Below are 20,472 nucleotides of genomic sequence, written 5' to 3' on the forward strand. Positions count from 1 at the left end.
AAAGAAACCTGGGTAGGACAGCCATTTTAATAGCGTTTATATGACCAACCAAGGAGAAAGGCAGAGTTTTCCAAAAATCAATATTTTGTTTAAGCTGATATATTTTCATGTCCCAATTCGCTTTCAAAAGCTGATCAAGATCTCTTGTCACTACAATGCCAAGACTTGTGAACTTGTCCATCACTGTTCTAAATGGGGTAGACTGCAGAAATTGCATCTCCACAGGCCGTGATATTGGCATCAACTCACTTTTTTGCCAGTTTATCTTGTAGCCAGAGAAGGAGCCAAATGTGTTCATCAAGTGAAGTAAGGGTAGAGTAGAAGTTTTAGGCTTGGACAAAAACAAAAGAACATTGTCTGCATATAGGGAGATTTTGTGCTGTGTGTCCTTTATTTTGACAGAAGCTATATCGGCACATGCCCGAATGCCAGTAGCAAGGGGTTCCATGGCTATAGCGAAGAGAGCAGGCGAAATAGGGCACCCCTTGAACAAGCGGAATGACTGCGACATTTCCTGATTGGTTACCACGGACGCCATTGGGTGTGCATAAATAATTATTTTCCAATTAATAAATTCCTTTCCAAACCCGAAGTGCTCCAGAACCGACATCATATACTTCCACTCAATCTGATCAAACGCCTTCTCTGCATCAAGAGCTATTACCACTGCCTCAACCTTATGATCGTGAGACATTACGTTGAAAAGGCGACTCAAATTGTAGTATATATGTCGGCCCGGGATAAAAACCTGTCTGGTCAGGGTGTATGATGTCGGAAATATATATTTTCAATCGGTTTGCCAATATCTTTGTCAACACCTTGTTTTCTATGGGGAGTAACGACACGGGGCGATAAGACGACATCTCCATGGAATCTCTATCTTTTTTCAAGATCAGTGCTATTGTAGCCTCATACAGTGTTTGCGGGAGTTTGGCATTTTCTTTGGATTGTTTACACATTCACAACATAAGTGGAGCTAGACTGGCGCAGTACTTCTTATAGAATTCTATTACATATCCATCGGGCCCAGGGGCATTGCCGTTTGTAAATTGTGCTATCTCTGTGTTAATTTCCTCTAAAGTTATCCCAGCATCGAGTGTAGCAGCTGCCCCCCTGTCTAGTTTAGGAAGTTCACATTCAGCGAGAAAGCGTTCCATAGTTTGTGGATCAGTAGTATCGCATTTTGATTGGTATAGCTCTGAGTAAAACTGCGCAAAGCATTTATTAATATCCTGCGGATCTGTTACTATTTTACCCTTCTTGTCTTTTATTTTGTGAATAGCTCTAGATGCCAGTACATGCCTTAGCTGTCTTGCTAATAATTTATGTGGTTTGTCACCCAGTTCAAAATAACTTTGTTGCGTTCAAGCAAGTAAAGAGCACACCCGTTTCGAAAGGATGGTATTGTATTCATATTTTAACTTTGTGATCTTCTCAAGGACTGTATACAAGGAATTCGTCCTAAAAACGTTCTCCTGTTCCCCTAACTGTCTTTCAATTTCTCTCAGCCTAGTATTGGCGCGTTTCTTCCTCTCTGATGTATAAGAAATAATGTAACCTCTAATCACAGCCTTTAGAGATTCCCAAAGGGTGGAGTCGTCAACATCCCCCGTGTCGTTAGTTCCGAGGAAAAGGCAATCTGCTCCTTCAAATACTGACAAAAAAGCCTCATCTTTCAACAGGTATGCGTCTAAGCGCCACGGTCGCCGACCTGTCGACATATTGTCGAGTTTCAGCACCATGGACAGAGGAGAGTGGTCCGTAATTAGAATAGGGTGATAGGTAACCGACTCAGCTGCTGAAATGAGTTTGGAGTCCAACAAATTGATTTATGAACTGATGCAAAGAAAGAATAATCCCTGTCTGTTGGGTGCGTCAGTCTCCAAATATCAACAATGTTAAGGTTCGTCATCAATGTATTTAGACAGACACTGGCATTTGATTGTTGAAGTGACCTTGATAGATGTTTATCTAAAAGAGGATCTAACGCACAGTTAAAGTCCCCTCCAACAATAACACTTGTATCCGAGATATTTGGTACGTCCTTAAATACACTTTGAATAAATAATGGATCATCGAAGTTGGGTCCATATAAATTGACCAAGGTTACTGGTTTCGAATTCAGTGTACCAGCCACAATAATATACCGACCATTAGGATCTGAAATCGAGGATGAGTAAACAAAAGGAATGTTTTTCCTTATCAGGATCGCTACCCCTCTCGCTTTTGCATCAAAGTTAGACTGGTATATCTGACCGATCCAGCCGACTCGTAGCTTGGCCTGAGCGGAGCGTTTAATTTGAGTTTCTTGAAGAAGCACTATGTCAGCACCCAGTGATTTAAGATGAGAAAAAACCTTAGCTCGTTTCACCACATGCCCGAGGCCATTACAGTTCCAGCTGACTGTCTTCATTCGTGAACAGAAAACACAGACCCCAACCCCCTCCAGTCCCTTTACTGAGTAACTTCCCCAAACTAAGCTCTCCTTGGCTAACACACAAACCTTAGGGTGTCTAGACATACAGCTTGAACTAACTCGTCGTCTATAGATGCTCCGCATATAAACTAATATTAAATAACACTTAACTCTCACGTTAGGGGGTGAGTGGCACTAAAACATGATATGCTAAACAATGCTATATTAGCCACAACATCTCACCTATCATATAAGTCCCAATTTCTGATCTTCTAATCGAAGACATAGGCCGGAAATTCAAACACATTCCTGGCCTGTATTTGGCTATTTAGCCGGTTGACACAGCCGTTCTGTATCCTCAGCCAGGGAGCATGCTTGTCAAGAACAGATCGGCCTCTTTTGGGTTGTCAAACTTATGTGTTGATCCTTCGACTGTCACCTTAAACCGGGCTGGGAAGAGGAATCCATATCGGATGTTGGCCGCCCTGCATTTGTTGCGTACCTCATCATACTCTCTCCGTTGGTTCCTCACCTCCAAGGTAAGATCTGGGTAGAAAGACACCCTGGCTCTGTTGTAGTTAAGGGGGAACTTTTGACTAGCCAGCTTGAGGATGAGATCCCTGGTCTGGGGATAGTGCAGCCGTACAATGAGTGGTGGCCCACCCTGGGCCGGCTTCCTTGCCTGAGATCTGTGTACGCGGTCGATCAGGATGGCCGTTTTGAAGTGTTCACACCCCAGCAATGCCTGTATCAGATCCGAGCCAAATTCAGTGGGCTTCCCTTTCTCAGTGTTCTCCTGTATCCCACATATTCGGATGTTCTGGCGTCTTGAATGCGACTCGAGCATTTCCATTCGGGCTTTCAGGGTTTTGTTGTCAATTTTTGAACGTCACGCACTGTTTCTCTATGTCCTGTAGCCTGGCCTCGTGATCGACTGTCGTCTGCTACACCTCATGCACCCTTCCCTTGGTTGCCTTCACTGATTCGGCCTAAGTCCCAATACTCTTTGCGATATCAGCCAACCTTGTGTCCACCTTCTTGCTTAGTGAGTTTATGGCAGCCAGTATGTCACTTTGAGTAGGATCTGTGGGGAACTCTTGGAAGCTAGCCTCTTCAGGTAACTCCTCGTGGGTTCGGCGACGTTGAAATTGGTTCGTTGTTTATCTCAATCAAATGATCTTGTTTAGCGCTCCCTTTTCTGGTGCCTTTTCCCTTTGTCATATTTGTTTGAAGTTATAGGTCGTGAGAGGTTAAGATAAATACTAATTTGTTTCAAAATAGAGCGGAGCTCTAGCAAAGCACGTCACCAACACAGAGTAGTGAGTGAGAGAGAGAGAGAGGTAGAAAAGGTGAAAAAGTAAGGCACAACATGCCAATAAACAATAATTGTAAAATTAGTGTCAAGAAAAATGTGGGACTCTTTTGATCTGAGATATTCGATGACAATGTGCATTTCGAAATTCAGGCCTAAGAACAGTCGATCAGATGGCATCTCTCACTGCCTGTGTGACTGCCTGTGTGACTGTGTGTGTGTTTCTCGTGCAGCTACTTCCTGTGCTACGAGGACGTCCCTGAGGAGCCTGCTGAGGGGGGCGATGGAGAGGGAAAAGGGGAGACGGTTGCTATAGGCAATGTGGTCAAGGTGTGGTCAATCGGTCAGTGGATCCAAACGTATCCTGACCCCGTGAGAGACCACATCTACGACTGGTAAAAGGTCACACTCAGATCACTTCACAACACTCTTTCATCTTTGACTTGTTTATAGAATACTTAAGAGTAAGCACCATGTTAATATAACTCACACCGTGTGTGTGCCTGAGTGTGTGTTTGTGCATCTCTATGCGAGTGTGTGTGTTCGTGTTCGTTCCAGGGTGCTGTTCTGGGTTCCGCAGGCTAGGTACCACAGGCTGTTGTGTCTGGGAGGAGAGGAGCCCTCTGCTTGCAATGCTACTGACTGCCTGCTGGGGGCTTTGTTTTCTCAACAGACCCCAGTGGAAGACCCCAGTCGTGAAACAGAGACAAGCCACTGTTCTAGTACTGCCTTTGGCCATAACATGTTCTCATTGATTTAATAAAGGATATAACATGACTTGTTGTTAGCTTTACATTGTGTTATGTTCGGCTAATGTTTTCAAATCTAAGTAACTATTGGGAAGGACTTTAAGGACTGAACATTGACATAGGACTGACATAAGGACTGGACACTGACAAAGCTCTGGTTCCTACTAGACAGTCATCCATGACAAATATTTTCCTTATAGTTCCTTACATATTGTATAAAAACAAATATAATTTATAAAGACAGCGGGTTTTATTACGAGTTCCCTACCAGCTAGTGACATATTTGAACTGTATCTGATGTTGTCTATTCATATTCAAGGTTTTATTGAGCGTGTGTTACTGTATTCTGTGGTTGTTGGAAATAATTTTGTATGATCATAATAAAACTATTGACCTGCCATTCATTTGCACGGGAGTGTTATTTTGTGAAAGAAAACAATTTATTGAAAATAAATGATTGTGTAAATATTTTAATTACATGGGGTCTCAGTACTGTACTTACATTGTAAATGATTTGTTTGTAAACAATGGAGTAATACAACATTACATTTTGCTCACTTGAACCATTTAGTTGTGACATCGCAATGTCTTATGTTTGCCAAAGATTCTAAAGTTCTAAATTTTAGCATTCTATACTTCTATATTTATAGACATGTATTCTGAATTCAGACTGCTATAATACAGCACTCATGTTGGTTGCATTGCTCGATTGTTTAGTTCTTATTTGGGATTTAGTTCTAGTACAGTTTTGAAGTTTTTAGTTGAGTTTTCTGTAAATAAATATTTTCTAGTTTACTGGTCTCCTGGGGATAACTTGGAGCAAATATGGATGACTCGACATCCATCCAAGGTTCTTCTTGGGTCCATTGTTACCTTGATGAGCTGGTAAGTTTGCCATTAATTATACAATAGCTCTCATGTGTTGAAGCATCTACTTTGATGTTCTGCTTTAGTATTTAATAGGTTTTGTATCCACCACATCCATGATAAATCTGATATCCTGAACAAAATGACATTGTCATGGCCATAAAATAAAATGTCCTGTGTGATTCCACTGCTAATATTAAACTCCTACTGTGTGTACAGATGCTGAAGGTGAAGGATCGCCAAAGACTTCATGAGATCGAGCAGGAAGTTCATAGAGAGCTGAGCGTGACACCAAGCCAATGTCACCAGTCTTCAGGAGAGGTATACTCATACTTTTCCATTCCCTAAACTATAGTACACCATTGCTATATACTACACCATTGCTATCACCCACATAGACTGTTTATTTACCTGCTATTGCACCTTTAGTTCACAAAGGAACAGTATGAACTAATGTCTTCTTCATCTCTTCCATCTCAAGGTAACCATGGAGGGGCAGCAGCTCCTGACTGACAAGGCCAAGCCATCGGTTCCTTCCCATGAGCCTCTTGGTTCTGTAGCTCTGATGAGTGGCGACACAGCAGATATTCTCTCAGAGAAACAGGCCCAACCTGAGATCAGGTCAGATGAGAAGCTCCAGGTGGAGTTCCTCAGCCAGACCCAGGTGGAGATTCCACAAGAGGTCAGGGAGGTCATGGACAGCCTGCTGGACAAGGTGGCAGATGGAGAAGCCCAGGAGAAGAATGCTGAGGTCCTCGTGGCAAACCTGAACCCCTATCCTCCCTCATCCTCAGAAGTTTATGTCATACGGGACCTGGACAGCCAGGTAGACAAGGTAAGACTGGATCCTTTATTTGTGAACTGAGATCCAAACGGGTTCTTTGGCTGCCCCCATAAAATAACCCTTTTTAGTTCCAGGTAGAACCTTTTTCGGTTCCATATACAATCCTCTGTAGAAAGGGTTTTACCAGGCCTCCCGGGTGGCGCAGTGGTTAAGGACGCTGTACTGCAGCTGGGTTCGCACCCAGGCTCTGTCGTAACCGGCCGCGACCGGGAGGTCCGTGGGGCGATGCACAATTGGCCTAGCGTCGTCCGGGTGAGGGAGGGCTTGGCCGGTAGGGATATCCTTGTCTCATCATGCACCGGCGCAGTGCCCGCTAACCAAGGTTGCCAGGTGCACGGTATTTCCTCCGGGCTTCCGCGCTGTGTTAAGAAGCAGTGCGGCTTGGTTGGGTTTGGGAGGACGCATGACTTTCAACCTTCGTCTCTCCCGAGCCCATACGGGAGTTGTAGCGATGAGACAAGATAGCTACTAAAACAATTGGATACCATGAAATTGGGGAGAAAAAATTGGTAAAATTCAACCACAAAAAATAACCCAAAAAGGGTTCTTCAAAGGGTTCTCCTATGGGGACAGCAGAAGAACCCTTTAAGGTTCTAGATAACACCTTTTTTTTCTAAGTGTGTTCTAAACATGTAATAAGAAATACACGTGATAGGTAGTAAAGTATTGCAATGCCTCTCTTTCTCATCTATGTGAAGGCAAAGGAGGTTGAGGCCCTTGACCTTAGCACATGTCCCATACTCCAAACGGCCCTCACAGACACTGACACCGTGATGAAGACTGCATACAAGATCATGCCGAAGAAGATTGTGGTACTTGTTTCCACCATCAAGCATATCATCACCCAGGTGCTTCTTCAAGTAGATCCCCAAGCCTTTCAGGGGGGAGTGTATTTGGAGACACCTGCTATCATCAACGACACCCAAGCTCTTCTGTGGTCTATTCCCTGGGTCGAGGTCACTGAGGAGGAGGAGCTGTTGAACGGTCAGCAGTCCACTGATGCTTATGAGGTGGCTAAGACTGTCATCAACAACCTTGAGCAAGTGCTAGGCCCAAAACCTGTGCTGGCGAGAGCACTGGGAATCGGGTCACACATCTTGACAAGGTACATTGTTCATCTCGTAGGTCTATGCATTGCTAAGACAGTGCCCGTTGTTTATGCTGCCAATGAAGAGGAGAGACGTATTAGTCAGGATATGGTGAACATCTGTCCTCTACCTGCTAGATTGATCATTAGTGGAGAACTATTCAGTGACTTCATAGTGAAGTTTATTCTAAAACTTCATCCAATGAACGGACGCGGTACTAAACAGCTTGACCAACAGGCTCTGCTCTTACTGGTCGTTAAAATGGCCTCGGTTGCTTTTAACATCTTGAGGAAGATTCCAGGTATATCTGTGGATGAAAATCTGTGCCCCCCCTTATGCAACATGAGAAAGACAGTGTTGCACATGCAGAGTGCCATGATACATCAGTTTGGCACGACAATCAAGATAAAAAAACTGGTTGCCATGAAGGACACGGTGATCATCTCCACCATCCCCAGCGTTATCTGTGAGGGGATCCTGATGGTGTACAAGGGCATCAGTGACACCTATCCGCTTCAAGTCCTCGGCCCACGGTGTCCAATAGCTAGGAGCTGCGAAGAGGCTATGGAGAGCAAACTCTTTGCAGTAGCCCTACCCGAGGACCTTAGGAAGACCATCTACGATCACTACGGGTCCTGGGTCGGGAAACTGGCACTGTTCCTGAAGGCTTTCCCCCTGAATGACCGCATCAAGTTGGAATACATCCGTCGTGTTTCTCTGCCTCGTTCCTCCAACAGAGATGTAGTCTGGATCGACCCCAAATACTTTGTTGGGGACGACGATGAAGAGGTTGTGACATCAAGCAACACAATGCCTGATAATCCTCTTGCTCTCAACGTCAGTCAGGCTGCCTTTTTGAAGCAGTTCCCACAGACTGATGTTTTCGAGGTAACCACAAAGGACTGTGGAAAGCCTGTGCAAGAACCGGCTCGGACGGAGACCGAGAGGAACAAACCAAAGATGACAAACCTTGATATTGTTCCTGTTATTCTTGTCAGGAAAGTCTTTGACTCTGTTTTTGCAGATTCATGTACAATCAAGCAGCAATACGGTTCATGGGAAGACGTCTCACTTTGCAATGATATGGTAGAGCACCTACATATCCAGGTTCAGAAAGAGGCATTGAAATACCAAAACCAAAGACTGTTCTTACACACTCTGAGGAAGCTCAACGATGAGACGGACAAGATGGCCAAATTCTTAGAAGACGTCTCATTCTCTATCAAGAGCAAGTACTTCAGGACTTTCCATGACTGGCCAATGGTTAAAGCCCAGCTATACCCAGAAATACAGTCTCTGCTAGTCTGCGATATCATGGTCAGAGAGATCATGGCTCACCTGAGGCCTACCTTGACCTTCGCCAAGGACACCAAGAAGGGTGATGACCGGCCATACTGCATCAACATCCCGGTCAAGAGAGAGACCAGAACCCCGGATGATACAGGTAGAACAATGCTACTGTTGGTGTTGTACATTCAGAATCAGGCCTAGTATCTTGTAAATGACTGGTATTCCACAATGTTCTTTCATTCACAATTTCACAACAAAATCCGATGTAGAGTCTACTGCTACAGTAACAGTTAGCTAACCAGTTGGACAATAACAATTTGAACTCCTCCCTTCCTTTCAAATGTACTATCTTCTCACATTTCCATTTCCCCTAGACAAGACCAAGCTGGAGCTTTGCATTGAGAAAGCCAGCGCTGACAGAATGAATAAGCTCCTCACCCCACTTGAGAAGGTAAGCTACACTGTTTTCTGTATTGTCTCATTGATAATATCAGTCAATTTGAATGTTGTCTGTCCCGTACTGAGCTGCAGCTTCATCATTGAATGGTTGCTGATGGTGATGGCTTCCTGAGGTTTGTTTCCACTACAGGAGGGGAGGAGGGCTAATAATTATGTTTGGAATGGAGTAACTGGAATGGCATCAAACACATGGAAACTGTGTGTTTGATGTGTTCGATACCATTCCATTAACACCATTCCAGCCATTACTATGAGCCTGTCCTCCCCAATTAAGGTGCCTGTAGTTTCCACTCACCAACTATGTTTGTTCACAGGAACCCGAACCCTTCTGGAAGACGGGATCGATGGCAATGATGAAGGAGGAAAATAATAAAAAGAAGAAGGTGAAGAAGAGGGGTTGCGGCTGGTTCTGGGGTGGGTTTGGCCGTAAGAGAAAAACAGCGAAAGAATTTCCACAGACTGTTGTTTTCGAGTCAACCACAAAGGACTGTGGAAAGCCTGTGCAAGAACAGACTCAGACGGAGACTGAGAGGAACAAACCAAAGGTGACAAACCTTGATATTGTTCCTGTTATTCTTGTCAGGAAAGCCTTTGACTCTGTCTTCCCAGTTTCATGTGCAATCAAGCAGCAATACGGTTCATGGGAAGATGTTCCACTTTGCAATGTTATGGTAGAGCACATACATATCCAGGTTCAGAAAGAGGCATTGAAATACCAAAACCAAAGACTGTTCTTACGCACTCTGAGGAAGCTCAACGATGAGCCGGACAAGATGGCCAAATTCTTAGAAGACGTCTCACTCTCTATCAGGAGCAATTACCTCAGGACTTTCCATGAGTGGCCAATGGTTAAAGCCCAGCTATACCCAGAAATACAGCCTCTGCTGGTCTGCGATATCATGGTCAGGGAGATCATGGTTCACCTGAGGCCTACCGTGACCTTCGCCAAGGACACCAAGAAGGGTGATGACCGGCCATACTGCATCAACATCCCGGTCAAGAGAGAGACCAGAACCCCGGATGATACAGGTAGAACAATGCTACTGTTGGTGTTGTACATTCAGAATCAGGCCTAGTCTCTTGTAAATGACTTGTATTCCACAATGTTCTTTCATTCACAATTTCACAACAGAATCCGATGTAGAGTAAACGGCTACATGTAACAGTCAACTAACCAGTTGGACAATAACAACTTGAACTCCTCCCTTCCGTTCAAATGTCCTATCTTGTCACATTTCCCTTTCCTGTAGAAAAGACCAAGCTGGAGCTTTGCATTGAGAAAGCCAGCGCTGACATAATGAAGGAACTCCTCACCCCACTTGAGAAGGTAAGCTACACTGTTTTCTGTATTGTCTCATTGATAATATCAGTCAATTTGAATGTTGTTTGTCCCGTACTGAGCTGGAGCTTCAGCATTGAAAGGTTGCTGATGGTGATGGCTTCCTGAGGTTTGTATCCACTACAGGAGGGGAGGAGGGCTAATCATTATGTTTGGAATGGAGTAACTGGAATGGCAACAAACACATGGAAACTTTGTGTTTGATGTGTTCGATACCATTCCATTAACACCATTCCAGCCATTACTATGAGCCCGTCCTCCCCAATTAAGGTGCCTGTAGTTTCCACTCACCAACTCTGTTTGTTCACAGGAACCCGAACCCTTCTGGAAGACGGGATGGATGGCAATGATGGAGGAGGAAAATAATAAAAAGAAGAAGAAGGAGAAGAAGGGTTGCGGCTGGTTCTCGGGTTTGTTTGGCCGTAAGAAAAAAAACAGCGAAAGAATTGTGGATGGAGGATTGTCGCAGGCGCGGATACTAGAAATCACATCCACACAAACCAAGCGTATGGACACACACACATTTACACAGAGACAGATATAACAACAAGGCCTACCTCAGATCCCAAACAGACAACATATGTTGCCTGTCTAATAGTATGTGTTATTTTCCATTTTGGGATACAGGATGTTTATTTATATTTTACCAGAGGCTATGTTTTGGCACCAAACAATTATCTCTGTGAACTTTTATTGGAAAAATAAACACTTTATTTGAAGTATTTTGCGTGACTTTGTTTTCTAAAGACATGTCTTTTATGACTTTATTTCTGATATATATATTTTACATTCCATATAGAGGAGCCTGATGCTCAATGTAACCAATAACCATCCATTGTATTGTTTTATGGTGTAGCCTGATAATCTGTGTTTTCAGTTGTTGTTTTTGATTAGATAAACACATTTACTGTGCTGAAAATACAGTATGTTTTGAATTTTGGGCTTTTGGAATAATTTATACAGTAGACGATTCAAATGAATCGGTTAATTAACAACAGTGAACATTTGGTGAATAAATATACTTGAAATAAAAACGCTTCCATCAATAGTCTATCTGAAACGGATCATTTACAAGAATAAATGGTACAAAGAGTAGAATATGAAATGCTGTAGCTGCTTCTGAAGATTGTTTGGCCGTAAGAAAAATAAATCTAGTTGGACCCCTGGACATTGTCAAGAAGTGTTTGAAATCTTGCTCAGAAACGCAGCAAGACCATAGCTGTCATGTAAGGCGGGTGTTTGGAAAGGAGAGCTCACCTCTACATTCAGTAGTCTACATGATATGACCAAGATGTATCACAGTGGGGCAGCATGGGATTAAACTTTGCAACCTCGGTGCATCAGTGATCATGACGGAAGTCTCTCAATCATAACATGCTAAGATATTTTTCTTATTCTTTATTTAAAAACAATATAACACTTTGTACAAACATATTACTTGTCAATTAGAATGAATATAGGTTATGTAGTCTATAAAACGTACCAGGTCTGAGGTTTTTAGGAGTACATTCATGATGTGATGCCAAGGAATGAAGGGAATTATTAACCTGGACTAGGTCTTTGTAAGTCTGGGTACCCGTCTAACTAACATTCCGCTCCTTGTCCCTTCTGTCAAACACATGGTGCCCAGGCTAGGTCTTTGTACCTTCTTACATATAAATACAATTCAAATAACATACAGTACAATACAAGACTTCTGTAACATTCTTGCACTTTGCACATTGACATTCTTAAGTCTCCAAATAGGGAACAAACTGTAAATCAACACAGGTACAGGAGGGTTGAAAGCATGGTATGGCTCATACAATGTGTGGAAGTAAAAATGGAGGATCACGTGTTTCATTTAGGAGATAAAAACAACGCAAATGAATTGTATATTATTTTTTGTATAATTGAAGGATATTTATTTGCCTACTGTGACCTACGGTTTGTACATAGTCAGCGTCTGTCCTCTCTAGAGAATCTAGATGTACTGTATCCTGGACAGCCAGTCAAGGCAATTTCCAGCTTTCACGCAACTGCACACTCCTCTGTGTAGAAAGCTGGTACCCACAAAAGACTAACTCAGGTCTGATGTTTTTAAATAGTCCACTGAATTCCCCTTATTCTAAAGAGCTTGGTATATGGAGTCCTTTCAAAAGCAATCTCTTAGTTCTAGTCTGAAATGATACCATATACCCTACTCCCTACATAGTGCACTTCTTTTAATCAGAGCCCTTTGTGGGCTTTTGGGAATAGGGGGCCATTTGAGAGACAGTCCCAGTGTTCCCCAGTCACACGTAGCGTCCACTGGACTTGATCTCCGGACACAGCCGGGCCTCCAGGTCCTCTATGTTCATGGACTCTTTCCGACTGGTCAGACTGGTGGCGCGTGTGATCTTGGTCAGCGTCTCCTCGTAGGGCGGCGGCAGGTAGACCATGACGAACATGCTGTCCGACATGTCAGAGCTGGTGCTGGTGCGGCGTTCGCCGTGGCCGGTGAGCGAGGAGAGAAACTCCGCGCTGCTCTCGGGGTCCTGGAGGTCCAGGCTGAGCTTTGGAGGGGAGCACCTCCAGTAAGCCAGGAGTACCAGGAGGCCCAGCATGAGGAGGGAGGCGACGGGGAGGACCACGTAGAGGAGCAGCCCTGACCTCCCTTCCTGCTCGAGGTTCAGCTCATTCCAGTTGTCGCCCTGGTGGATTTGGAGGGGAAAAGGGTTAATAAATCACGTCATTGACAGGACAGAAAAAAGGATTACTCTAAAATACATGCAGGATGATGTTGAAGATATGAAATCAAAAAATCAGTAATGGGTTTTGCCTCAAAAAGTCAATGTTCCACCGGATGAGTGATGATCCTCTTCCATCTTCTCAAAACTGAAACTGCATGGTTGTGAAATCAAGATATCCTACAGAGGCTCAATAGGGCTTATGCCATTTGATATTGCCTGAGTGTTATATTCCCCTGTTGACACAATCAGTGTCCCAAATTCACCCGACCAATCGGTTTCAGTGCTCAGATAACGCTGATCCTCATCTAGGTGACTGACTAAAGACCCATCAACATCACTCCACTTAGCTGAAAGCCCCGAAAAGCTTTCCTCTGCCATTGCCCTGAGTCGTGACATCCAATACTATTTCAAGGCACTCAATTAACAACAGCAAGAGTGTGTTGCCTGCAAAAGTCTGTATAGCCCACAGTATGTGGATGCTGGCTGAAGTACCTTGGACAGCGCTCCTCCAGTGAGTAAAAATAAAAGATCATATAAAATAAAAACAATCCACCTAAAAAGCTATTTTTCTGAATAATTTTCAGTCTGCTCTTTAGATTGTTAAACCAGTATGCCACTGTAACTGGTGTGAAATGGCTAGCTGGTTCGCGGTGGTGTGCGCTAATAGCGTTTCAATCGGTTGATGTCACTCGCTCTGAGACCTTGAAGTAGTTGTTCCCCTTGCTCCGCGGCTTTTGTGGAGCGATGGGTAACGATGCTTCGTGGGAGGCAGTTGTCGATGTGTGCAGAGGGTCCCTGGTTCGAGCCAGGGTAGGGCTGAGGTGAAGCTAACACTGTTACACCACCTACCTACTCCCAGGTGCCAAGCAAAAAAGTAAACTCAAAATCTGCTGCAGCTCTCCAGGACCCGGGTTGCCTACCTCCTGGATCTACCAAAAAATCTCTGGGTCTCGCAGCAGCATGTAGCATGTAACGACTACTACTGAATCAGACTCACTCAGTAACAACAAGCTGATGTTCCCTTACCTGTAACTGTCTCTCCACCATTGGGGGAGAAGGTGACCCAGTCACCCAATCAATGGACCCTCTGCCGGCTGGCCCAAACTTTATCCAGCTGCTGTCCAGTAGCGTTCTCATGCTGTCGTGGTAGGCAGAACTCAAGACAAACACGTCCGACTAGAGAGAGATTCGGTCGATAGCGATCCAGCTGTGTGTCCCTTGATGCCTGAACAGAGTTAGACAGAGAAAGCAGTGCAGTGAGGGGGGGGGGAGGTGTCAAGCAGCTGCTCACATGGCTGCACATGGGCACAACAGGATCCAGGCCAGGGAACCGCCCAATGACGGTGGAGCTAAAAGTCCAAGGGCAATCTCCTCTTGGGGGGATTTGTGGTAGCTAGTGTTCGCTTTTTGGAGAAAACAGAGGCAGGGAGGGAGGCAGGGAGGGAGGCAGGGAGGGAGGGAGGGAGGGGACAATGGATGTCCCCAGTTGTCAGCCAACATCGGTGTGATGGGGGGACGGGGGGACGGAACAGGAACAGCGCCTGGACAGGAACACATAGCAAACACAATACGGAATAATGCAGACACAGGGAACATAACCAAGGAACAGACAGATATTCCGGGGGTAATCAACAAAGTGAAGGAGTCCAGGTGAGTCCAATGAGCACAGCTGTGCGTAATGTTGGTAACAGTCGTGTATGATGACGGGTAGCCTGGCGCCCTCGTGCGCCAGGGAGGGAGAGCGGGAGCAGGCGTGACAGTGTGTGTGTGTGTCATGCAGGTTTTACATGTACTTTCAGGAATAGCCTGCTAGAGGGTGACAAACATTTGCTAGATAGAGAGATGAGTGGAGGAGCTCATATTTTAAACAGATCTAAAGAGACATGGGATGAGCTTAAAATAATGACATGGCACAAGCCTTTGAGATGAGTGAACCATGGTCGGGTATGGTGGGATGCTTGTTGTTATTGTTGGCAGTGAGTGCTCTTCACCCTAATCCAACCTTGATTTAAGTATTGCATTAGACAAACGAGACAATATTTAAGATTAAACATCGACGACATTGTTTACCTGCTCCTTGGATTAAATGACAGCATCAAGATCATCAAGCAGGTCGTCTTTTAACAGCATTGTTAAATTAACGGGACAGAGATGGAGACAAGAGCTCATAAAATGGATTGAGACTTATACCTAATCAGGCACAATCCAGAAAGCCTAATATTATGGACGGCCCAAATCGCATCTTCTTTTCACTTCTTTTCTTTAAAGGCAACATCAAATGGCACTTTGTGTCCGGGTTCCAGACGAGCCAGATCTTCCACCCAGATTTGCAAATCACATACCACCATAGTCCCTGTGCCAAAGAACACCAAGGTAACCTGTCTAAAGGACTACTGGCCCATAGCCCTCACCTCTGTAGCCATGAAGGGCTTTATAAGGCTGGTCATGGCTCACATCAACACCGTTATCCCAGAAACACTAGACCCACTCTAATTTGCATACTGCCCCAACATATCCACAGATGATGCAATCTCTATTGCACTCCACACTGCCCTTTCCCACCTGGACAAAAGGAACACCCACGTGAGAATGGTATTCATTGACTACAGCTCAGCGTTCAACACCATAGTACCCTCAAAGCTCATCTCTAAGTACCCTAGGACTAAACACCTTCCTCTGAAACTGGATCCTGGACTTCCTGACGGGCAGCCCTAAGGTGGTAAAGGTAGGTAACAACACATCTGCCACACTGATCTTCAACACAGGGGCCCCTCAGGGGTGCGTGCTCAGTCTCCTCCGGTACTCCCTGTTCACCCATGACTGCATGGCCAAGCATGACTCCAAACCTATCATTAAGTTTGCCGTCGACACAACAGTGGTAGGCCTGATAACTGATAACGATGAGAGCCCAGTACATTGTTGGGGTAGGTTCCTTGTTCCTTGTCAATCATTTGCTTATTGATGAAATCAGCAATCAGACAATATCTTTAAGTAAATCAATCAAAAACCTTTATTAACGCAATTGCAGACAGAAGTTGACAACAGGAACATAGCACGCATGTTTCCGAGTAAGTTCTGTAAAATAGGAAAGGGTACAAGTTGCTTTAATAGGCTTACAGTCAACCCTAGTGATGTAAATGCCTACGTCAACACCTTCTACTCATGAGACCACGTCCATGCAAATACAGTTATACAACCTTGCAGGAGAGACAATAGATCCAGTGTTTTCTAAGGGCTCAGCAGTAATTTTCCACTCCCCAAGTTGCTTTATAGTGGTATGTCTGACTAGTCTCTTATCTCTTTCACTCCCCTGCAGGGTTCTGTGTCTATGAATCTCTTTTAGCCTTGAGGCGCTTTCTTACAGATACCCTGTTTTGACTGCAATAACACACATCTCTCAGACCATTTCTTATAAGAAGCAAAGACTAGAAAATAACTGTGGAACAATATTAAACTTTATAATGTACATAATGTACATATTGCTAATCTGTAGTCCAGGACCCTAAAGATGTGATGAGGGAGGGGTCTTATAGCCCTTCCCCTTCTATTAATATAACATAAACATAATAAATTATTATAATACATCAAACATTTGGTGCATACCCTATCATGACCCCAAGGTGACCCCCCCCCCCCCCCCCCATTAGCATCATTGGGGACAAGTGTAACAGATGTTGATCGTACTCTCCTTGCGTTGTGTTTTGTCCTAATAAATCACCCCAGCCAGTGGTCCCAGTTGAGCATTATCTATTATCTGTTGTTAAATAGGAAACAGTACGTTAGATGTGCAGGGCTTAATGATGTTGATGGCTATCGATGGTAAAATCTGTAGCATGAAAACAACTGTGTAAGCAGTGGGCTTCTGTGCCCAGCATGCTAGCTAACACGCTTATATACAGCAAACATTTACCAAAGCACATCCCAGAAAGCCCCTCAATCCCTAACAGGTACCATATACCCACACATGTATAAATCAGCAATGTGCAGCAAACTTATACACATTGTAAAATATAAAACAGTATTCAGAACGTGACCTACCCCTACCCACATTTTCATACTGGGGAGACATGACGTTCGCGATCTCCCCCTATCTGCAAGCAGGGCCAATCACAACACGCCTTATTGTCATCGGAATTGAACCAACCAATAAGAATGCTTGAACATTAAATAGACATTTCTTTAAATTCAAGTGGAAACATAACCAACCCTGTAACACAAGCTTCCTGCCATCCAGGACCTCTATACCAGGCGGTGTCAGAGGAAGGCCCAAAAAATTGCCAAGGACTCCAGCCACCCTAGTCATAGACTGTTCTCTCTGGTACCACACGGCAAGCGGTACCGGAGCGCCAAGTCTAGGTCAAAAAGGCTTCTTAACAGCTTCCACCCCCAAGCCGTAAGACTCGTGAACAGTTAATAAAATGGCTACCTGGACTATTTGCATTGTCCCCACCTCACCCCCCATTTTTACGCTGCTGCTACTCTCTGTTTATTATCCATGCATAGTCACTTTACCTCTACCTACATGTACATATTACCTCAATGACCTCGACTAACCGGTGCCTCTGCACATGGACTCTGTACCGGAACCCCCTGTTATTTTATTGTTGCTCCTTAATTCTTTTTTATTTCTAATTCATTTTATTTTTCGTAACTGCATTGTTGATTAAGGGCTTGTAAGTAAGCATTACACTGTAAGGTCTACTCACCTGTTGTATTCGACGCATGTGACAAATGAAATTTGATTTTGATTTGATGCACACGCACCCTTGACAGGAACCTAAAATCATGACTCAAACAGTCTGTTTGCTCTTTGGTTTCGGGCGTAGGACAGACAGAGCTAAAGAGGTCACGCTGACAGATAAGAGATTGAGGTTGTGACGAAGTGCCAAATATCCCACAAGACAGCAGCCAAACAGGACATGTCCAGTTGCGAAGTGATGCCCTAGAACAGTGGGACAGAGAGTAAAGGTCAGGATTTAGGACGAGGAAACACAAGGTTTACAGGAATGGATCCCTCATAAAGGGTATTAATGGTGTTCAAATTTGACTTGTTATTTAGGTTGGACACCATCAACCAGCTTCATCCAGAAATGTATTGGATGACACATATTGAAATGTTGGCCCCTGTGTATTGTCTGTGTGGCCTCAATGTGTGTGATTTTTAAAACTTTTTAAACTGTGTCATCAGAGAACACAATGTGATAACATTCAATTCAAGTTTCGACAATAATCATTACTCTTTCGTATAAGCGTGTACCTCCAAACGTTGTCAACCTGTTGCCGTCTCTACTGCTCGGTGTGTAAAACCATTTACACACAGAATGGCTTGTCAAACAGAGCCACGTCACTATTTGCCAGTGAAATTCATCAACTAGTTATATATACAGTGCCTTGCGAAAGTATTTGCCCCCTTGAACTTTGCGACCTTTTGCCACATTTCAGGCTTCAAACATAAAGATATAAAACTGTATTTTTTTGTGAAGAATCAACAACAAGTGGGACACAATCATGAAGTGGAACAACATTTATTGGATATTTCAAACTTTTTTAACAAATCAAAAACTGAAAAATTGGGCATGCAAAATTATTCAGCCCCCTTAAGTTAATACTTTGTAGCGCCACCTTTTGCTGCGATTACAGCTGTAAGTCGCTTGGGGTATGTCTCTATCAGTTTTGCACATCGAGAGACTGACATTTTGTCCCATTCCTCCTTGCAAAACAGCTCGAGCTCAGTGAGGTTGGATGGAGAGCATTTGTGAACAGCAGTTTTCAGTTCTTTCCACAGATTCTCGATTGGATTCAGGTCTGGACTTTGACTTGGCCATTTTATGTTTATTTTTGAACCATTCCATTGTAGATTTTGCTTTATGTTTTGGATCATTGTCTTGTTGGAAGACAAATCTCCGTCCCAGTCTCAGGTCTTTTGCAGACTCCATCAGGTTTTCTTCCAGAATGGTCCTGTATTTGGCTCCATCCATCTTCCCATCAATTTTAACCATCTTCCCTGTCCCTGCTGAAGAAAAGCAGGCCCAAACCATGATGCTGCCACCACCATGTTTGACAGTGGGGATGGTGTGTTCAGCTGTGTTGCTTTTACGCCAAACATAACGTTTTGCATTGTTGCCAAAAAGTTCAATTTTGGTTTCATCTGACCAGAGCACCTTCTTCCACATGTTTGGTGTGTCTCCCAGGTGGCTTGTGGCAAACTTTAAACGACACTTTTTATGGATACCTTTAAGAAATGGCTTTCTTCTTGCCACTCTTCCATAAAGGCCAGATTTGTGCAATATACGACTGATTGTTGTCCTATGGACAGAGTCTCCCACCTCAGCTGTAGATCTCTGCAGTTCATCCAGAGTGATCATGGGCCTCTTGGCTGCATCTCTGATCAGTCTTCTCCTTGTATGAGCTGAAAGTTTAGAGGGACGGCCAGGTCTTGGTAGATTTGCAGTGGTCTGATACTCCTTCCATTTCAATAGTATCGCTTGCACAGTGCTCATTGGGATGTTTAAAGCTTGGGAAATCTTTTTGTATCCAAATCCGGCTTTAAACTTCTTCACAACAGTATCTCGGACCTGCCTGGTGTGTTCCTTGTTCTTCATGATGCTCTCTGCGCTTTTAACGGACCTCTGAGACTATCACAGTGCAGGTGCATTTATACGGAGACTTGATTACACACAGGTGGATTGTATTTATCATCATTAGTCATTTAGGTCAACATTGGATCATTCGGAGATCCTCACTGAAGTTCTGGAGAGAGTTTGCTGCACTGAAAGTAAAGGGGCTGAATAATTTTGCACGCCCAATTTTTCAGTTTTTGATTTGTTAAAAAAGTTTGAAATATCCAATAAATGTCGTTCCACTTCATGATTGTGTCGCATTTGTTGTTGATTCTTCACAAAAAAATACAGTTTTATATCTTTATGTTTGAAGCCTGAAATGTGGCAAAAGGTCGCAAAGTTCAAGGGGGCCGAATACTTTCGCAAGGCACTGTATATATATATATATATATATATATATATAAAAGCATTTGAGACGACAGATAAACCAAGTATTAACACCATTGTAATTGATGCTTTGTTTGACAAGATGAAGGAAAAAGGAAACAGCACACTGCTCTTTCAAAAGCTCTGACGAAGGCCGCGAGGCCGACAAGTACGCTTATTAAAGATCACTGATACGATCAAGAGCAGTGTGCCGTTTTCCTTTGTCCTTCATGTTGTTCAACTGTTCGCATGCAAATGCAAAACGATTGCTCAGATGTACGAGTGCCTTTTTGAATTTTGAATTAATGCTTTGTTTGACCAAAAGCCCCCTGCGTTCTTCTTCACTTGCTCAGAGATGTTCTTTTAACTGTGAAACCAAAGACCCACATGTTTGAGACATTACGCAACACC

General features: G+C 43.9%; 2 protein-coding genes across 2 annotated transcripts; one reads left to right on the forward strand and one right to left on the reverse strand.

Annotated features, from left to right (window-relative positions):
* The first annotated feature begins 5,735 nt into the window (after positions 1-5,735).
* Positions 5,736-10,984, forward strand: LOC118938545. The gene is made up of 4 exons (XM_036942615.1): positions 5,736-6,179; positions 6,887-8,720; positions 10,276-10,352; positions 10,675-10,984. Exons 1-4 carry the CDS (start codon positions 5,832-5,834, stop codon positions 10,906-10,908), a joined length of 2,493 nt encoding a protein of 830 aa, XP_036798510.1. The 5' UTR covers positions 5,736-5,831; the 3' UTR covers positions 10,909-10,984.
* A 1,653-nt stretch (positions 10,985-12,637) lies between these two features.
* LOC118938546 (small integral membrane protein 28-like) lies at positions 12,638-14,212 on the reverse strand. The gene is made up of 2 exons (XM_036942616.1): positions 14,102-14,212; positions 12,638-13,036 (listed from the first exon to the last, which is right to left on the reverse strand). Exons 1-2 carry the CDS (start codon positions 14,210-14,212, stop codon positions 12,638-12,640), a joined length of 510 nt encoding a protein of 169 aa, XP_036798511.1.
* Between the last annotated feature and the right edge of the window lie 6,260 nt (positions 14,213-20,472).

This window comes from Oncorhynchus mykiss, chromosome 13 (genome assembly GCF_013265735.2).
Source record: "Oncorhynchus mykiss isolate Arlee chromosome 13, USDA_OmykA_1.1, whole genome shotgun sequence".
In the NCBI taxonomy this organism is placed as follows: domain Eukaryota; kingdom Metazoa; phylum Chordata; class Actinopteri; order Salmoniformes; family Salmonidae; genus Oncorhynchus; species Oncorhynchus mykiss.

Coding starts and splice junctions, on each gene's coding strand:
- LOC118938546 (XM_036942616.1), bottom strand. CDS start 14,212: ATGAGAACGCTACTGGACAGCAGCTGGATAAAGTTTGGGCCAGCCGGC. Junction 13,037..14,101: donor TGGTGGAGAGACAGTTACAG/GTAAGGGAACAT, acceptor CAAATCCACCAG/GGCGACAACTGGAATGAGCT.
- LOC118938545 (XM_036942615.1), top strand. CDS start 5,832: ATGGAGGGGCAGCAGCTCCTGACTGACAAGGCCAAGCCATCGGTTCCT. Junction 8,721..10,275: donor CAGAACCCCGGATGATACAG/GTAGAACAATGC, acceptor CCTTTCCTGTAG/AAAAGACCAAGCTGGAGCTT. Junction 10,353..10,674: donor TCCTCACCCCACTTGAGAAG/GTAAGCTACACT, acceptor GTTTGTTCACAG/GAACCCGAACCCTTCTGGAA.